The 18,576-nt window shown below is 47.6% G+C and overlaps 1 protein-coding gene across 1 annotated transcript in view; it reads right to left on the bottom strand.

The window, feature by feature from the left end:
- The window catches only part of LOC132381756 (neuronal PAS domain-containing protein 3-like), a 611,027-nt gene that overhangs the window by 137,205 nt on the left and 455,246 nt on the right, over positions 1 to 18,576 (bottom strand). The window contains exon 5 of the mRNA XM_059951328.1: positions 15,353 to 15,442. Within this exon, the coding sequence (XP_059807311.1) occupies positions 15,353 to 15,442 (90 nt within the window). The remainder of the gene's footprint in view (positions 1 to 15,352; positions 15,443 to 18,576) is intronic.

An 18,576-nucleotide genomic window follows, 5' to 3' on the forward strand; every position in this document is an offset into this window, starting at 1 on the left:
AGGTGTACAAGATATAAAGAGGAATAGACAGAGAGGACAGCCAGCGCCTCTTCCCCAGGGCACCACTGCTCAGTACAAGAAGACGTGGCTTTAAGGTAAGGGGAGGGAAGTTCAAGGGGGATATTAGAGGAAGGTTTTTCACTCAGAGAGTGGTTGGTGCGTGGAATGCACTGCCTGAGTCAGTGGTGGAGGCAGATGCACTAGTGACGTTTAAGAGACTACTAGACAAGTATATGGAGGAATTTAAGGTGGGGGGGTTATATGGGAGGCAGGGTTTGAGGGTCAGCACAACATTGTGGGCCGAAGGGCCTGTAATGTGCTGTACTATTCTATGTTCTATGTTCTAAATAAAAAAGTAATGAGATAGTGTTCATGGGTTCACTGTCCGTTGAGAAATCAGGCAGCAGAGGGGAAGTTCCTGCATCGTTGAGTGTGTGCCTTCAGGCTCCTGTATTTCCTCCCTGGTGGTAAGGAGAAGAGCAGGGGGGCACGTCCTGGGTGGTGAGGGTCCTTGATGGTGGAAGCCGAGGCACCACTCCCTGATGATGCCCTGGATACAGGGAGGCTAGTGCTCCTGATGGAGCTGACCGAGTTTACAACTGTCTGCAATTTACTTTGATGACGTACCAGATGGTAATGCGGCCAGTTAGAATTCTCTAACTGTACAGGTTTGCGAATGTTTGTGGTGACATACCAAACCTCCTCAAACTCCTATGACGTATAGCCGCTATCTTCGAGCTGCGTCGATACGTTGGGAGGTCAGATTCCCCAGAGATATTGACACCCAGGAACTTGAAATTGCTCACTCTCTCCATTTCTGATTTTCTCATCTTACCCTTTCTGGCTGTGAATCTCCAGCATCTGCAGAATCTCTGCTATCTTACTCACTCGTCTCACTCGCTCGCATTTGAACCACGTTGCTCTGCACGTTTCCTGTCCCGCCATTAGTACGTTCTCCCCATGTCCGCATGGGTTTCCTCAGGGTGCTCTGGTTTCCTCCCCGACGTTTGAAGACAGACGGCTTAGGGTTGGCAAGTTGTGGGCATGCTGTGTTGGCACAAAGGGTGTGACAACCCTTGCGGGCCTCCCCTCAGGAATGCGTTGGTCATTGATATGGGTTTTGATGTACAGTACATGGGAGAATTAAAGCTAAACTTACCTCTATCCATGCAGCTGTCCAAACATCCTTTAATACTGTATTGGTGCCCACCTCTACCCCTTTACCCTAGCAGATCGTCCCACATACCCACCACCCTCTGTGTGAAAAAGTTGTCCCCTCAGGTCCCCTTTAAATATTTCCCACTCATTTTAAATCAATGCCTTCTGGTTTTAGACTGCCCAGGGCATACAACTTTGACCATCTATCTTGCCTCCTTTCATCCAAAGATAGAGAACCATAAGACCATAGGACATAGGAGCAGAATTAGGCCATTCGGCCCATTGAGTCTGCTCTGTAATTTCAGCCTGGCTGATTTATTATCCCTCTCAACTCCATTTCCCACCTTCTCCCTGTAATCTTTGATACTCCGATGAATCAAGAGCCTACCGACCTCTGCTTTAAACATACCGAATAACTTGACCTCCACAGCCGTCCATGGCAATGAATTCCACAGACCCACCAACCCCTGGCTAAAGAAATTCCTCCTCATCTCTGTTCTAAAGGGACATCCTTGTATTCTGAGCCCTCTGGTCCTAGACTCCTGCACTACAAGAAACTGCCTCTCCATGCTCACTCTGTCTAGGCCTGTCGATATTTGGTAGGTTTCAATGAGACCCCCTCTCATTCTTCTAAACTCCAGCAAGTACAGGCCCAGCACCATCAAATGGTCCTCAAGCATTAGCCCTTTAATTCCCGGGATCGTTCTCTGGGCACCCTCCCCCCCCCCCAATGCTTGCAGCCGATCCAGTCTCTCCTTACAACCCAAGCCCTTCCAGTCCCCTAACACCTTTGTGAATCTTTTCCACAGCCTTGACTGCAGGAGCGATGTGGTAGCTTCGCGGTTAGCGGGACGCTCCTACAGCTCAGGGTACCAGGGTTGGGAATTCAAATCCGACGTCGTCTGGAAGGAGTTTGTATGCCTTCCCCGTGAAATCATGGGCTTCCTCCGGGTGCTCCGGTTTCCTCCCATGGTGCAGACAGACCAGTGGATAGGGTAATTGGTCATTGTGAATTGTCCTGTGATTAGGTTAGGATTAAACTGGGTGATTGCCACTGAAAAGGCCTGTTCCGCAGTATCTCTAAACAACTAAACATGATCAATAATAATTAAGTCACGTCCAGGCAAGCAGGACAGCACACAATATTCCAAGTGCAGCTTCAGTAGAGTCAATGATTCTATGATTCCATGATTTATCATGGAAAAAACACCTTCTTCTGGTAGCAAGACGTATTGTGTATAGATACAGTATGTAGTGGAGAGTATATTGACTGGCTGCATCATGGCCTGGGGTGGGAACATCAATGCCTTTGAACGGAAAATCCTGCAAAAGTTTGTGGGTTCGGCCCAGTACATCACAGGTAAAGCCCTTCCCACCACTGAGCACACCTCGGAGGAAAGCAGCATCCATCATCAGAGATCCTCACCACCCAGGCCCTGCTCTTTTCTCGCTGCTGCCATCAGGTAGAAGGTACAAGAGCCTCAGGACCTGCACCACCAACTTCAAGAACAATTGCCACCCCTCAACCATTAGGCTGTTGAACCAAAGGGGATAACTTCACTCACTTGCCCATCCACTGAGACGTTTGCACAACCAATCACCTCACTTTAAGGACTCTTTATCTCATGTTTTTGTTATTTATTGCTATTTATTTATATCTGCATTTGCAGAGCTTGTTGCCTTCTGCACTTTGGTTGATCTTTCATTGATCCTGTTTACAGTTACTATTCCGTAGATTTGCTGAGTATGCCCGAAGGAAAATGAATTTCAGGGTTGGATATGATGACATATAAATACTCCGAAAATAAAATTTACTTTGAACTTCACTTTGATATGACAAGAGGAAATGTGACAGACTGACACATGCAATGGGGAAGTGTGACAGACTGGCACGTGTAATGGAGAAGAGTGACAGACTGGCACGTGTAACGGAGAAGTGTGACAGACTGGCACGTGTAACGGAGAAGTGTGACAGACTGGCACGTGTAACGGAGAAGTGTGACAGACTGACACGTGCAATGGGGAAGTGTGACAGACTGGCACATGTAACGGAGAAGTGTGACAGACTGGCACGTGTAATGGAGAAGAGTGACGGGCAATGGATGTGTGACCCCCTCACTCTCTGCTCAACCTGCTGTTACACCAACAGACTGACCACTTCCTAAATCGATCACGTTCCCAGATATTGCCACACATCAGGCTGTACTTCATCCTGTAAGTCGCCCAAGACTCTAGCAAATTTCTACAAATGTGTGGTAGAAGGCATTCTAACTGGTTGCATCACGGTTTGATGTGGAAGGACCACTGCATGGATCGCAGAGGTTGGAGGTTCTGCACCCTCTGCACTGGAGCCTTCAGGGGTTGTGGACTCAGCCATCTCCATCACAGGTAAAGCCCTCCCTACGATAAAGGACTTCTTTAACAGGCGGTGCCTCAAGAAGGCAGTTTCCATCATTAAGGACCTTTACTATCTAGGTGAGTGCTGGGGTGGAGATACATTTCTACCAAAGGAGGTGTAAGACCCTCTTTCCCTCCGCTAGCCTGCAGGTCACCCTTGGTCAAGGTGTCGTGCCTGCTTAGCCCCTGATCAGGGTCACATGAGGCCGTGACAGTAGGTGGTGGATGATCATATGAGCAACAAGTCCTGGTTATGTGACCACTGACACCAGGCAGACAATCTCTGAAGAGTATTGATAATGGCTGGGCTCACACATCTTGTAAAGACACCGCCCAGAAGAAGGCAATGGCAAACCACTTCTGTGGGAAAAATTGCCAAGAACAATCACGGTTGAAAGACCATGATGATGATGGCTACCCGGGACATGCCTTCCATCAGGGAGGAGGTATAGGAACTTGAAGACCCACACTCAATGATTCAGAAACAGCCTCTTCCTCTTTGTCGTCACATTTCTGAACAGCCCGTGAACAGTTCTTCATTGTTTCTTTTGTACTACACTCCTTATTTATTTTCAGAATCAGAATCAGGTTTATTGTCAGCGGCATGTATCGTGAAATTTGTTAATTTAGCAGCAACAGGTCAATGCAATACCTAATATAGAAGAAAATAATAATAATAAATAAGTAAATCAATTACAGTATACATATATTGAATAGATCAAAAATTGTGCAAAGAACAGCAATAATATATATTTTAAAAATTGAGGTAGTGTTCAAGGGTTCAACGTCCATTTAGGAATAAGATGGCAGAGGGGAAGAAGCTGTTCCTGAATCGTGAGTGTGTGTCTTCAGGCTTCTGTACCTCCTATCTGATGGTAACAGTGAGAAAAGGGCATGTCCTGGGTGCTGGGGGTCTTTAATAATGGACGCTGCCTTTCTGAGACATCGCTCCCTGAAGGTGTCCTGGGTACTTTGTGGGCTAGTACCCAAGATGGAGCTGACTAGATTTACAACCTTCTGCAGCTTCTTTCAGTCCTGTGCAGTGCCCCTCCATACCAGACAGAGATGCAGCCTGTCAGAATGTTCTCCACGGTACATCTATAGAAGTTTTTGAGTGTAGTTGTTGACATACCAAATCTCTTCAAACTCCTAATGAAGTATAGTCACTGTCTTGCCTTCTTTATAACTACATTGATGTGTTGGGATCAGGTTAGGTCTTTATGGTAATGTTATGTCTTTGCACTGTACTGCTGCTAGGTGTGTAATGGCCAGGTGTGTAATGGCCAGGTGTATAATGGCCAGGTGTGTAATGGCCAGGTGTGTAGTGGTCAGGTGTGTAATGGTCAGGTATGTAATGGCCAGGTGTGTAATGGCCAGGTGTGTAGTGGCCAGGTGTGTAGTGGTCAGGTGTGTAGTGGTCAGGTATGTAGTGGCCAGGTATGTAGTGGCCAGGTGTGTAATGGCCAGGTGTGTAATGGCCAGGTGTGTAGTGGCCAGGTGTGTAGTGGCCAGGTGTGTAGTGGTCAGGTGTGTAGTGGCCAGGTGTGTAGTGGCCAGGTGTGTAGTGGCCAGGTGTGTAATGGCCAGGTGTGTAATGGCCAGGTGTGTAGTGGCCAGGTGTGTAATGGCCAGGTGTGTAATGGCCAGGTGTGTAGTGGCCAGGTGTGTAATGGCCAGGTGTGTAATGGCCAGGTGTGTAATGGCCAGGTGTGTAGTGGCCAGGTGTGTAGTGGCCAGGTGTGTAATGGCCAGGTGTGTAATGGCCAGGTGTGTAGTGGCCAGGTGTGTAATGGCCAGGTGTGTAATGGCCAGGTGTGTAGTGGCCAGGTGTGTAATGGCCAGGTATGTAGTGGTCAGGTGTGTAGTGGTCAGGTGTGTAGTGGTCAGGTGTGTAATGGTCAGGTGTGTAGTGGCCAGGTATGTAGTGGTCAGGTGTGTAGTGGTCAGGTATGTAGTGGTCAGGTATGTAGTGGTCAGGTGTGTAGTGGTCAGGTATGTAGTGGCCAGGTGTGTTCTAGCCAGGTATGTAATGGCCAGGTGTGTAGTGGGCTGGTGAGTATAGGCTAGGTGCGTAACAGCCAGGTGTGGAGTAGCCAAATGTGCGGTGGTTGGATGTGTGAATGTGTCACGAACACAGAACAGTGAAGATAGAACAGTTTTATTCATAAATGGTGAGGTAGTGGAACGGGTCTCCAGTTCCAAGTTTTTGGGGATGAACATCACCAAGAAGGTCTCCTGGTCCGTCAACAGAAGCTTTTGACAGTCGGGAGCAACAACAATGACTACACTACCTGAGCTGCTTACGGAGAGCTAATCTGCCCCAATCTGCATATGGTATGACAGTGTGGTGCTCTAGCTGCGGCAAGACAGATCATAAAGCGCCTCCAACGGGTGATTAGTACGGCTCAGCACATCATTGGGACTGAACTACTGGACCTGGACACAATCTACAACTCTCGATGTCTACGGCACGCTCATAACATCATTAAAGACCCATCCCATCTTGGTGACTGTCTGTTCAATCTCCGCCATCTGGTAGGAGATACAGAAACATCTTAGCCAAGACTGTGAGACTGATAAACAGCTTCCTCCTGAGGGCTGTTGTGCAGCTGAATAATGCTACACCCCAGCTTGCCGATGGCCTTTGAGTGTTGTGGACTATCAAAGTCACTTGTTGCACGGAAATATGGGATTTAAAAAAAAATTAAGCCGTACCACATGCATTGTGAATATCTATTTTGCACAGACTGGAGTAGGACTGCAATCTCATTGTCTTGAGCAATGGTAACAAATTTCTATTCTATTCTATTCTGCAGCAAAGGAACAGGCCATTCAGCCCACGATGTTGTTCTGAAACAATCAAATTATTAATTTATTTAGTGATACGGTGTGGAGTGGCCCTACTGGCCTTCCGAGCCACAGTACTACAATGACCGTCGACAAGTCCCGGATTAACCCTAACTAATCACGGGACAACTTACAATGACCAATTAACTTAATTGGTACATCTTCAAACTGTGGGAGGAAATCAGAGCACCTGGTGGAAACCCTCACATTCCTATGGAGGATGTACACAGACTCCTTACGGAGGACGCTGGAATTGAACTCTGAACTCCGACACCCCAAACTGTAATAGCATTGCGCTAACCACTCTGCTAGCGTGGTGCCCGCTACTAAATTAGTAATCAAATGGCCGGCTAAACTAATCCCTTCTGTCTGCACAATGACCATGTCCATACATGTGCCTATCTGAACGTCTCTTAAAAATCTCCCGTAAACTCAGTCAGCTTCATCCTAGGAACCGGCTTCCATAGTATCCAGGCCATCTTCAAGGAGTGATGCTTCAAACAGGCGGCACCCACCAGGACCCCCATCACCCAGGACATGCCCTCCTCTCGTTGCTACCATCAGGGAGGAGGTTCAGGAGCCCAAAGGCACACACTCAATGATTCAAGAACAGCTTCTTCCCCTCTGCCATCCCATTTCTGAATGGACATTGAACCCATGAACACCACCCCAGTACTTTTTTTAATTTCTATTTTTGCATTACTTTAATTTAACTGTGTGTGCATGTGTGTGTGTGTGTGTGTGTGTGTGTGTGTGTGTGTGCGTGCGTGCGTGCGTGTGTGTGTGTGCGCGTGTGCGTGTGTGTGTGCGTGCGTGCCGCATGGCCAACTGGTTAAGGCGTTCATCTAGTGATCTGAAGGTCACTGGCTCAAGCCTCAGCTGAGGCAGCGTGTTGTGTCCTTGAGCAAGGCACTTAACCACACATTGCTCTGCGACGTCACCGGTGCCAAGCTGCATGGGTCCTAGCGCCCTTCCCTTGGACAACATCGGTGGCGTGGAGAGGGGAAGGCTTGCAGCATGGGCAACTGCCAGTCTTCCATACAACCCTGCCCAGGCCTCAAGTCATCATTGAAGAAGAAGATGAATATATGTATATGCCAGGCAGCATCTATGGAAAAGAGTAAACTGTTTATGTTTTGGGCTGAAACCCTTCATCAGGTCTGGTGAAACGCCAACTGTTTTCACTTTCCCGTAGATATTAACGCTGATTCTGATTCTGATGTATTGGGGGGGTTCATTCCAGACACCCACCACATTGTGAGCGTGCAATGTGGGAGCAGGGCACGGTGCATATCCACGAGCAAACCTGGCTATTTTGCACCATCTCGACTCCAATCCCATCCCCCTGCTCAGTCACGCTGCGAGAGAGAATGATCAGCATTTATATTGAGTCATGGCACTCTCAGGGCTTTCCGAGGAGACTTGCATCAAATGGGTTCTGAGCTGCAGTCGCAGTTGTTTTGCCAGCAACAGCAGCAGCCTGTAATCATCCTCGCAAACAGCAAGGAGGATAACGATCTGTTGCTAAGGGTATTGACCAGCGCAGGGGGTCCATACCTGGCGTCCAGACCTGACGGGACATCAGAGTGATGGTCCAACAGATCAGAATCAGGTTTCATATTACCAGCACGTCATGATATTTGCTGCCTTTGTGGCAGTAGTACATTGCAAAACATAATAATGGAGAAAAAAAATTCTGAATTACAGTAAGAGTATTAAATAAGTAGTGCAAAAACGGAAATAAAAAAGTAGTGAGGTAGGGTTCAATGTCCATTCAGAAATCGGATGGCAGAGGGGAAGAAGCTGTGTCTGAATTGTTGAGTGTGTGCCTTCAGGATTCTGTACCTCCTTCCTGATGGTAGCAATGAGAAGAGGGCATGTCCTTGGGGGAGGGGGGTCCTTAATGATGGATGCTGCCTTTCTTAGGCACCAATCCCTGAAGATGTCCTGGATACTGGGGAGGCCCGTGGCCACGACGGAGCTGACCGATAGAGTTACACGTTTTTCTGCCTTACTTCGTGCCGGATACATGGTTGAGGAATTGGTGAAGAGTTTGAGGAGGTTCAGAACATGGAACTGTACAGCACGGCGCGGGCTCTTCAGCTCACGATGTTGAGCTTTTCGATGCTTTCAATTTCCACACACCACCCTTCAACCTGTTTCTATCTAATTTAAAACTCTGCCTCTTTCACCTACATCCTCAGCCCCTTGACTCTATCCCCTCCCTTGCTGCCTCCATGCACATTCACCCTTTTAGTTTGAAACCAGCCCCTGCACACCATCCCAACAACCAAAAGCTCTTCTGCAGATGGGTGGCGGTGGGCGTTCTGACTGGCTGTGTCACTGTCCGGTATGGAGGAGCCAAGACACAGGGTCAAAAGGTTTTGGACTCGGCCAGCTCCAGCATGGGTGCAACCCGCCCCCACCGCCGAGAACGTCTGAAAGATGTGGCTGCGTCCATCATTAAAGACCCTCCCCATCCCTGACATGCCATCTTCACTTTACCCCGATCAGGGAGGAGGGACAGGAGCCTCAAGAGTCACACTCAAACATCTATATATTTATTTAATTTAGAGACACAGCGCAGAATAGGCCCTTCTGGTCCAACGAGCTGCACAGCAGAGCAAACCCTCCCTTTTTAACGCTAGCTTAACCACAGGATAATATACAATGTCCAATTAACCAGGTAACCGGTACGTCTTTGGACAGTGGGAGGGAACTGGAGCACCCGGAGGAAACCCAGGGGAGATCGTACAGAGTCCTAACAGACAGCTCTGGACTCCAGAGTGTCCCGAACTGTAATAGATTTGCGCTAACTGCTACGCTACCCCCCACGGCATCCAACTTCCTCCCATCCTCTGTCCGGTATCTGAACGGTCCAAGCACACGACCCCACTCCACCACTTTCTTGCAAGGCTCTGTAACTTACGGTAATTTATCTAGGTACTGCTGCCGCAGAACAGCGAATTCCACAACATCTCCTCCCGTGTTCCCCAAAAACGTGCCGCTAACTGGCCGCCATAAATTGTCGCGGATGCGTAAGTGAATGGTAGAATCCGGGACAATATGCTGGAATTGTGGTGAGTATAATGTAGGAAAATCAGCTTTATTAAAGGTAAGACTTTTGGCAGAGAGGAGGATTGGAAGATCTCGGGGTCCATGTCGACAGGACACTCAAAGCTTCTGCTCAGGTTGACCGTGTTGTTAAGAAGGCGTCTGGTGTGTTGGCCTTCATCAATCGTGGGATTGAGTTAACGAGCTGAGAGGTAATGTTACAGCTGTATAAGACTTTAGTTTGACCCCACTTGGAGTACTGTGTTCATTTCTGGTCACCTCACTACAGGAAGGATGTGGATACTATAGAGAGAGTGCAGAAGAGATTTACAAGGATTGGACAGTGTACCTTATGAGAACAGCTTGAGTGAACTCAGCCTTTTCTTTTTGGAGCGACGGAGGATGAGAGGTGACCTGATAGAGGTGTATAAGATGAGAGGCATTGATTGTGTGGATAGTCAGAGGCTTTTCCCCAGGGCTGGAATGGCTAACACAAAATGGCACAGTTTTAAGGTACTTGGAAGTAGGTACAAGGGGGATGTCAGAGTTAAGTATTTCACACAGAGAGTGGTGGATACCAGACTACCAGAGGTGATGGTGGAGGTGGATACCATAAGGCCTTTAAAGAGACTCTTTGATAGGTACATGGAGCTTAGAAAAATAGAGGTGAAGGAAAATCTAGGCAGTTTCTAGAGTAGGTTACATGGTTGGCACAACATTGTGGGCCGAAGGGCCTGTAATGTGCTGTAGATTTCTGTGTTTCAATGTTACTTATCATACGTACATTGAAACATCGAAACAATCAGTGAAACACGTCTTTTGTGTCAATGACCGACACAGTCCAAGGACTGAGCTGGGAGCAGCCCACAAGTGCCACCATACTTCCAGCGCCAACATACTACGCCCTACAACATACTAACCCCAACCGGTACGTCTTGGAGTGTGGGAGGAAACCCACACGGTCACGGAGAGAGTGTACAGGCACAGGAATTGAACTCCCACCGCTCCAGAGCCGTACCACTGTATACCAGATGAGAGGTCTCGATCACAAACACCGACTGCCATCTCTTTGCACAGAAGCTGCCCGGCCCGCTGAGTTGAGACAGTCCCTGAACCGTTGAGTTGAGACGGTCCCCGAACTGCTGAGTTGAGAAGGTCTCTGGCCCGTTGAGTTGAGAAGGTCCATAGCCTGTTGAGTTGAGATGGTCCCTGAACCGTTGAGTTGAGATGGTCCCTGGCCCGTTGAGTTGAGAAGGTCCCCGAATCGTTGAGTTGAGAAGGTCCCTGGCTCACTGAGTTCAGAAGCTGCCTGGCCCACCATTCGGCCCATCAAGTCGTATTCACCACATGCATATTATGGCTGATTTATAATCCTTCTCAACCCTATCCTCCTGTCTTCACCTCACAACCTCTGACGCCCTTACTAATCAAAAAACTATCAAACTCTGCTTTGAATATACCCAGTGACTCGGCTTCCACGGCGAGCAGTCTGTGGGAATGAATTCCACAGATTCACTGGCTGGAGACATTCCTGACTAGTGGAAACTTCAGGATAAAAAACACAAGAGATTCTGCAAATGCTGGAAGTCCAGAGCAACACACACACACACAATGCTGAAGGGACTCAGCAGGTCAGGCAGCCTCTATGGAGAGGAACAAACTGTCAATGTTTCAAGCTGAGACCTGTCGTCAGGACTGGAAGGGCCATAAGATGCAGGAGCAGGATTGGGCCACTTGGCTCATCGACTCTGCTCTGCCATTTCGTCATGGCCAGTCCATTTCCTCTCAACTCCATTCTCCTGCCTCTTCCCAGTAACCTTTTGCACCGTGACTAATCAAGAACCTATCAACCTCCTCTTCAATACACCCAATGTCCTTCCACCCTGCTACCTGTGGCAACGAACTCCACAGATTCACCACTCTCTGGCTAAAGGAATTCCTCATCCCCTCCATCCTAAATAGACATCCCTCTATTCTGAGTCCTTGTCCTCTGAGACTCCCACCAGAAGAAGGAGGAGGAAGCCAGGATAAGAAGATGGAGGGGTGTGGAGGAAGGAGTTCAAGCTGGCAGGTGAAAGGTGAAACCAGGTGAGGGGGGATTTTGAAGACAAGAGATTTTGGAGATGCTAGAAATCCAAAGCAAGACACACAAAATGCTGGAGGAATTTTGTTCTCTATTACAGCAACACTTGCCTCAGCATGAAATAGGATTTATTAAGGGAGAGGGAGGGGAGTGGAGCTATATAAATGCGAGTCCTCATTTTTCATTGCCCTGTGCCCAGGATTCTTGGGTTGGTTCATGCATTGAAATCAGTTTAGGCTTTTCATACACTCATCAATTATGTTTAACATGTGTTAAGCAGCTCTCCTGTACAGCAGATAATTACGGGTATTAATTATTCATACCGCAGTAATTGTGATTCAATACTGATGCACAGCACATAATGGATTTGCAGCCCAGGTGGAGCAATTAAAAATAGAAAAGGAACAGACAGTCACACAGAGACAAGTGTCACACAATTAACACATTAGAGCAGTGGTATATGGTGAAAACTATTGTGTTACACCCATCTTCCTCAGATTGACGAGCAGCCGGTGAAAAGGTGTGTGTATGTGTGTGTCTGTGAGTGTGTGTGTGTGTGAGAGAGAGTGTCTGTGAGTGTGTGTGTGTGAGAGAGTGTCTGTGAGTGTGTGTGTGTGTGTGAGAGAGAGAGAGTGTCTGTGAGTGCATGTGTGTCTGTGAGAGTGTGTGTGTGAGTGTGCCTGTGAGTGTGTGTGAGAGAGTGTCTGTGAGTGTGTGTGTGAGAGAGAGAGTCTATGACTGTGTGTGTGTGTGAGTGTGTCTGAGTGTGTGTGTGTGTGAGAGAGAGAGTGTCTGTGTGTGTGTGTGTGAGAGAGAGTGTCTGTGAGTGTGTGTGTGTGTGAGAGAGAGAGTGTCTGTGTGTGTGTGTGTGTGTGTGAGAGTGTGTGTGTGAGTGTGCCTGTGAGTGTGTGTGAGAGAGAGAGTGTCTGTGAGTGTGTGTGTGTGAGAGAGAGAGAGTGTCTGTGTGTGTGTGTGTGTGTGTGTGTGAGAGTGTCTGTGAGTGTGTGTGTGTGTGAGAGAGAGAGTGTCTGTGAGTGCGTGTGTGTCTGTGAGAGTGTGTGTGTGAGTGTGCCTGTGAGTGTGTGTGAGAGAGTGTCTGTGAGTGTGTGTGTGAGAGAGAGAGTCTATGACTGTGTGTGTGTGTGAGTGTGTCTGAGTGTGTGTGTGAGAGAGAGAGTGTCTGTGTGTGTGTGTGTGTGAGAGAGTGTCTGTGAGTGTGTGTGTGTGTGAGAGAGAGAGTGTCTGTGTGTGTGTGTGTGTGTGAGAGTGTCTGTGAGTGTGTGTGTGTGTGAGAGAGAGTGTCTGTGAGTGCGTGTGTGTCTGAGAGTGTGTGTGTGAGTGTGCCTGTGAGTGTGTGTGAGAGAGTGTCTGTGAGTGTGTGTGTGAGAGAGAGAGTCTATGACTGTGTGTGTGTGTGAGTGTGTCTGAGTGTGTGTGTGTGTGTGTGAAAGTGAGTGTGTGTATGTGTGTGAGAGTGTGTCTGAGTGTGTATGTGTGTGTGTGTATGTGTGTGCGTGAGAGTGAGTGAGTGTGTGTGTGTGTGTGTGTGAGTGTGTGTGTATGTGTCTATGTCTGTCTATGTGTATGTGCCTATGTCTGTGTGGCTCTGTATATATGTCTGTGTGTGTGTGTGTGTGTGTGTGTGTGTGTGTGTGTGTGTATCTGGGTATGTGTGTGGCTATGTCAGTGTGCATGTATAAATGTATATGTGCATGTGTCTCTGTGTGTTTCTCTGTGTGTGTGTGTGTGTGTGTGCATATGCAACTCTGGATGTGTATCTGTTTTGAATCTGTGTCTTTTTGTCCATATGTATGTCTATGTCTGTCTGTGGCTGTGTGCACATGTGTGTGTTAGTTTGTGTCAGCTGTATGTGCATGTGTCTGTATGTGTGTGTACTCCTGCACGTGTGAAGAAATGTCCAAGTCGTGCGTGTGCAGTGAGTATGGGACTGTGCTGGTATAGGTGTCTGTGCATGTGTTTGTGCCAAAGGCAAGTTTGTTGTCAAGTACCCATCTGCACCAGTGACACGGGCACATACACACTTGCTCTTGGTTAAGTGTGGGAGGGGTAATTGTAAGGGAAGACATGTATCTGAATGAGTGTGTCATAATGTGTGTGTATTTGTTTGAGTGACTGTATGCCTGTGTGTTGGTGCAAATGTGTGTTACAGTACATGTGGATTTGTGCATGTACCAGTGTGTATATGGTAGTGTGCATGTGTGTTTGTGGATGGTTATTAAAGTTCAAGGTAAATTCATCATTAATTATGTACAACCTTGAGGTTTGTTTCCTTACTGGCAGCCACAAAACGAAGAAACCCAGGAACCCAATTAAAAAGAGACTGTTAAACACCCAATGAGCAAAAAAAAGAATTAACTGTGTAAACAGTAAAAGTAAGCAAATAGCATTCAGAACTGAAGTTCACGGAAGTGAGTCCACGGCCACGAAGCCGGTCACAGCCGATAGTTGCAGTCCACAGCCTCAGTTCAGCGCAGAGACAACTAAATCTCACTGAGCAGTGAACTGAACACTGTCCTGTGCCTCTAGCCCTGACTCTCTAACCTTTTCGATCTGGCCTAGCACCTAAATCATTCAAACATCAGCTCACTCTCAGAACTGGGACCCGCCGCCTCGATTTGGCCTGTATCCGACCTTCCCAATTTATCCTGGATCTTCAATTGGTCAAACACCATCTTGTTCCACGCTCTCAAGCACAGGCTGTTGACTCAACCCTGCTTTGCCTCCGTTCAGCTGTTTGGAAATGGCTCCAGATCCTCTCCATCATTGGCTCATTCCTTGCTCTCAGGCCCAGGACTCGCCACCTTGAGTCAGTACACCGCACCTGTCCTGCACCTTTGAGACTTCTGTTCATACCAGAAAAATGTCAGGTCATACAAAACTCAGCTCTGAAAGGGAAGTAACAGGCTATTGATTCTAGTAATAGTTTTCCAGAAAAAAGTGTGAGTAGTTAGTAGTTCTGTTTGCTATTGGTAAGTCGTCACTTTTTATAGCCAGTGCCATCTTAACACAGAAGACACGGTTGTATAAGTGGTGGAGTGGAGATACGTCTCTACCAAAGGAGGTGTAAGGTGCTCCTTCCCTCCGTTAGCCTGCAGGTCACCCTTGGGCAAGGTGCAGCACCTGCTTAGCCCCCGATCAGGGTCACGTGAACCCATGGGAGCAGGTGGTGGATGGTCGTACGAGCAGCCGGTGCAGATGACAAGTCCTGGTTATGCGACCACTGACGCCAGGCAGACAATCTCTGAAGAGCACTGACAATGGCCGGGGTCAATCACCTTGTAATGACACTGACCAGAAGAAGGCAATGGCAAACCACTTCTGCAGAAAAATTTGCCAAGAACTATCATGGAAAGACCATAATCGCCCACATTATATGACATGCGACATAATGATGATGTCATATGATGCAGCACGTAATGGTGATGTCATGCAAAACAGCACATAATGATGATGTCATATGACATAGCACATGATGATGTTATGCAATGCGGCACATAATGATGATGTCATACGACACAGCACATAATGGTGATGTCATACAACACGGCAGATAATGATGACACGGCACACAGCAGATGAACGTGAGGCATGTGCAGAGGACTGTAAGTGCTGTATTGTATCATCAGCATGGTACACACTTCATGTAATATATACTGTATGTTGTGCATATGACCAACAGGCTAAACAAACTCTTTTCATTAGACCAACACCCAATCTACCCCCCCATGAGACCAGAAGAGCCGAGCAGTAATGTAGGATCAGGTGAGGCAGGGATGGCAAGCTCTGGCTTACCTGTGACAGTCCCAGGTAGATGGAGACAGTTTCAGAGATGTATAAAAATTTTCCTTCTTGGTTTAGTGCAAAAATAAAACCATCCAGGGACTGCAGAAGAAGAGGAAAAGAAAAGAAAAATTGATTAGTAACACACACAAAATGCTGGAGGAACTTAGCAAGTCAGGCAGCATCGATTGAAGGGAATAAACGGTCAATGTTTCAGGCCAAGACCCTTTGTCATTAAAAATTATTACAATTTTATACTTGAAAAGGATTTTATAATCCACCGGTGTTCACTTGGGTGAGGACTCACTCACCACACCAGGTTCAACATTTGTGAGTGAGGCCCCCGTTCAGTCAGGGTCGTCCATGGATGTTGTGTCCTGGCTGTCTAGATACGCAAAGCCAGGGCACTACGATCTGCAGAGAAACCTCCCCCTCTCCACACAGCTGGTGAACCCAGGGACCGATACAGTTCGACACCAGCAGCGTTGCAGGAGTTGCCAGTCAGCGTTGAACTCAACACAGGACTGCCTTAGGGACTCCAATTCCAGATGTTTTTCCCTCTGGGTTTACTCCCAAAGCCTTCCCCAAGTTTAATCATCATTTAACCATCTATGGATACAACAGCTGAATAAAACAGCGTTCCTCTGGGGCCAAGGTACAAAACGTACACAGCACATTCAAAACAGCGAGCAAAATAAACGCAGTCACGCAAAAAAAAGCTGCATATATGATGCTAGACCCTGAGTGACATGTCCCACAAGTTGATTGTATGGATTACAATGGTGGTGTGCAGCCATTACAATCAAGCCTGTTGTTCCACTGATCATACACTGGAGGGCAGCACTGACAGGAGAGGCCAATGGCCAGCCAAGCATGGGCGCCACGCTACACCGCCCTCCGGCGTCTCTCTCCTGGACAGCAGCAGCACGCAGGTCTGCGGCTTGAGGCCTGTACCTCCTCCCAGTGACTGCATGGTGCTCCAGTTTCCTTTCATATTCCAAAGACATACATGTGAGGAGGTTAATTGGGTAGTGTGTGGGGGGGGGGGGGGAAGGGGGGGGTTTAATGGGTTAGAAAGCCCTTTTTCATGCTGTATCTCTAAATAAACACACATAGCACTGATGGAACTCAGGAAGTCCGGCAGCCTCTGTTGAGAGGAATGGACAGCCATTGACTTGAGTCACGAGCGCATACGAAGGGTCATTAACCAATACGATGACTGTCAATTCCTCTCCACAGACGCTGCCTGACCTGTCGAGTCCCTCCAGCAATTTGTGTGGGCCGCTCCGGAGTTACAACGTCTGCAGAACTTCTCGTGTCTCTTCATTTAACAGCTCGTTGAGGTGGGAAACTCCAGAAGAATGGCCCTCAGTCATTCCTGCCTGGTTTGCAAGGTCAAGTGTCTACAGAGGGATTTGAGCTCCGTAAAATGCTCCCAGGATGACACTCATGTAATAAATCATTCAATTGGAAGTCCAGATTGAAGCCCAAGGGGCAATCAGAGGTCTGGATCGAATTCTGAAGGATGAACACACGCATTCACAATGTTTTAGGAATAGCTTCTTCCCCTCCATTATCAGATTTCTATTTTTGCTCTCTTTTGTACATCTTATTTGATTTGTTTCATATATTTATATATACACACACACACAGTACTGTGTAAAAGTATTGGGCACATATATATATATATATATAGCTAGGCTGTTTTACAGTTGCACAGTACTGTACTTATCAGTGTAGAGCGGACAGCGAGTTTGTAAATCTGGTGGGAGCAAAGGATGTTGGGAATGGCGAGGGTGGAGCGCTGAGGGAGGGGTGTGGGACAGGTGGCAGAGAAGGAGTGTCAGGGGTAGGTGGGTGGTGCGGGTGCAGACACACCCAGCCCTGAGACACCAGGCAAGGTCATTTGATTCCAAACAATTGGTTTATTGATCATTACAGAATGTCTCTCTAGTGCTTCCCTCTCCCTTCCCCTTTCCCAACCGTGATTCCCCTCTCCCTGTCCCCTTCCCACTCTCAGTCCGCAACAGAGACCCATATCAGAATCAGGTTTATCATCACTCACATCTGTCATGAAATCTGTTTTTTTTTTGTGGCAGCAGTACAGTGCAATACATAAAATTACTACAGTGCTGTGCAAAAGTCTTAGGCACCCTAGTGATATATATGTGGGCCTGTTCCTACGTTCTGTATTCTAAGTCAACACGAAGAAACGCAAACAAGAGAAAATCTGCAGATGCTGGAAATCCGAGCAACACACACAAAATGCTGGAGGGACTCGGAGGGGGGTGTTTCACCTATTGCCTGCTGTTTTTCTCTCTTCTCCCCCCACCTTTCAAATCTACCCCTCAGCTTCTTGTCCCCAGTCCTGCTGAAGGTTTTGGCCCAAAATGTCGACTGTACTTTTTTCCCATAGATGCTGCCTGGCCTGCTGAGTTCCTCCAGCATTTCGTGTGTGTGGTATGAAGAAACACTGCTCTCCTTGGGGACAGTACCACGGGATCTTACGTACAGACGTTGTAGTCCCTAACTTGCTGAAGTAGTGAAATGTTTTAATTTTCACTCCCAGCTGTTTCCGGCATCTCCAAGCCCCAATGCTTAAAACCACAGTGAGCAAAACGGATCCAAGTTGTCTTACTGCTTGTTTCTCACTAACTGTCAAAGGTTCGAAGTAAATTTATTATCAAAGCACATTTATGTCACCAGTTGCAGCACTGAAGTTCATTGTCACGTTACTGACAACAATCGGTGCTCTTCAACACCAACACACACAAGTGATGCTATTTAAAAACTACGTACACAACAGTGCTGGAAGAGCTCAGCAGGTCAGGCAGCATCCGTGAGAAAAGAGTAGCCAACGTTTCGGGCTGAGATCCTTCATCAGGTTTCATCATTTTCTCACGGATGCTGCCTGACCTGCTGAGTTCTTCCAGCGTCGTGTACGTATTCTCTGACCCACAGCATCTGCAGTTGTATTTTTGTGCTATTTAAAAACTCTTTGCTCGAAGCGTACTGCAGGGTGTAATGGTTACGCAAGCGTGCGAAACCACTCGGCAATAGTTTCCTGCCCCAGGTAAGCGGCACAGTGTCCTCAAATAAACCAAGGGAATGCCGGCTAAGAGTTGTCCTAAACGAGTGGCGGCCCAGATTGTCCGACGGCCCAATTAACTAGAATCCATGGTTACTATAACGACAGCATCACTGAACAACCTCATCTTGATTATCCAGAGAGCAGC

The sequence above is a fragment of the Hypanus sabinus genome, chromosome 26, assembly GCF_030144855.1.
Source record: "Hypanus sabinus isolate sHypSab1 chromosome 26, sHypSab1.hap1, whole genome shotgun sequence".
Taxonomy (NCBI): Eukaryota; Metazoa; Chordata; class Chondrichthyes; order Myliobatiformes; family Dasyatidae; genus Hypanus; species Hypanus sabinus.